This window comes from Perkinsus marinus (genome assembly GCF_000006405.1).
Source record: "Perkinsus marinus ATCC 50983 genomic scaffold scf_1104296956768, whole genome shotgun sequence".
NCBI classification, from domain to species: domain Eukaryota; phylum Perkinsozoa; order Perkinsida; family Perkinsidae; genus Perkinsus; species Perkinsus marinus.
In genome coordinates, this window is record NW_003207380.1 from 5,443 (window position 1) to 6,881 (window position 1,439).

At 49.6% G+C, this 1,439-nt stretch overlaps 1 protein-coding gene across 1 annotated transcript; it reads left to right on the top strand.

Annotated features, from left to right (window-relative positions):
- Positions 1-193: 193 nt before the first annotated feature.
- On the top strand, positions 194-650 carry Pmar_PMAR012855 (hypothetical protein; the record flags this gene model as incomplete). Its single annotated transcript, XM_002775060.1, has 2 exons — positions 194-277; positions 511-650. Coding segments are annotated over 2 exons (224 nt in total), but the record flags the coding sequence as incomplete, so codon positions are not given.
- Between the last annotated feature and the right edge of the window lie 789 nt (positions 651-1,439).

Below are 1,439 nucleotides of genomic sequence, written 5' to 3' on the forward strand. Positions count from 1 at the left end.
GGGACTTCATGCGCTGTGATGGAGCTGGACGATACCAGGCCGGGAAAAAGGAAACTCGGTAATAATGCCTCTACCGGGGATCGAACCTGGAACCTTGCCCATGGTAGGAGACGTGGACGGTCCCGGCGAACTGGCTGCGGGGATCTCCAGCGTTGTCAGTAGCAGTAGTAGTGCCAGTACATGCTCGTCGCCGATGGCCTTGTGTGAGGAGGACAAGTATGTGAAACGGCTGCGAACTGGAGAGGCGCCCGAGAGCGCGCATAGGAATCCTTACGAGGTACGGAATGAATTTCGTGGCGCGGTGAAATAGTTTTAGTTTTACACAGAAGAAGTTTCTTTCATGATGTTGCCTGAGGGTTGGGATCATCGTGCTCAGTCTCAGCACATCTGCTCGGCTCGCGAACAAGTAGTTGTTGGAATATTTCGTTGAACGATAATAGTTGAGATATTCACTCCGATGCGCTTGGACGTTTTGTGTAGGATTTCCCCACTATAAACGGTTGGTTTTAGGTAATAAATGCTATGCTTCGCTCCGCTAACATCGATAAGCAGCGCAGAGCTGAAGAGGCGGCCAGAAGTGAGAAGCTGCGAGTAGAGCAGTACTGGGCACAACAAAATCGATGGCTCCAGCAAAACTCGAGTCGTCCCCGGTAGAGCCTCGAATAGTGAGGTTGGAGTCCCGTATCATCTTCCTTGTACGTCTTGCACACACTCGCAGCTTCTAAGCGTGTACGATAGTATTTAATTGTATGCAACATAGGTGGAGATTATGACCAAATATAGTGGCGTCTTTCGAAACGATAAACTATCTTATATCATGCGTTGCTTGTGTTCTCTCAATATGGGAGAGGGCATGACCAATGGCAAGCCGCTGGGAAATCATACTATCGAGCTTGTCGCATTTATTCGGCATGCTGAATCTGATAGCTATGACTCTATGGGAGTCGGCACTTTCTAGTCACTATCGAATGGTGTTGCTCATCATTGATGAGTCATCAACACTGTGAATTTTTGTGTGGTCCTGCTGGCCCAATGGATGAGGCGCTACTCTGCCAATATGGGGACTTCGGGTTTGACCCTCGGACGGGGTAGTTTCACATTGCATCCCGTTCCGGTGGTTCTCTTCCGGTCAGTTTGGCTTTGTCTGGAGTTTAGATGTTGTTACCTTCTTTTCTTCGTATGGCGGTCAGGAGTCCCTTGCCTCACATCATACCGACTGCGTTGTCTCAAGTGCATGTGGTAGCCAAACCCGAGTTACCACTAGCTGTGTTTTGCCGTCGAGATCGTGGTGCAAGGTTCAAAACTATTAGGCGGTGGGGCGCGAGAACAGAAGCGTTCAAGCGAATGATGTTATCTCATCTGGCGTCATTATAGACAACTGAAGCGGAAAGCGAAGGAACGACAGCTAGAGTCGACGGAAGGACGCAGCCAATTCACAC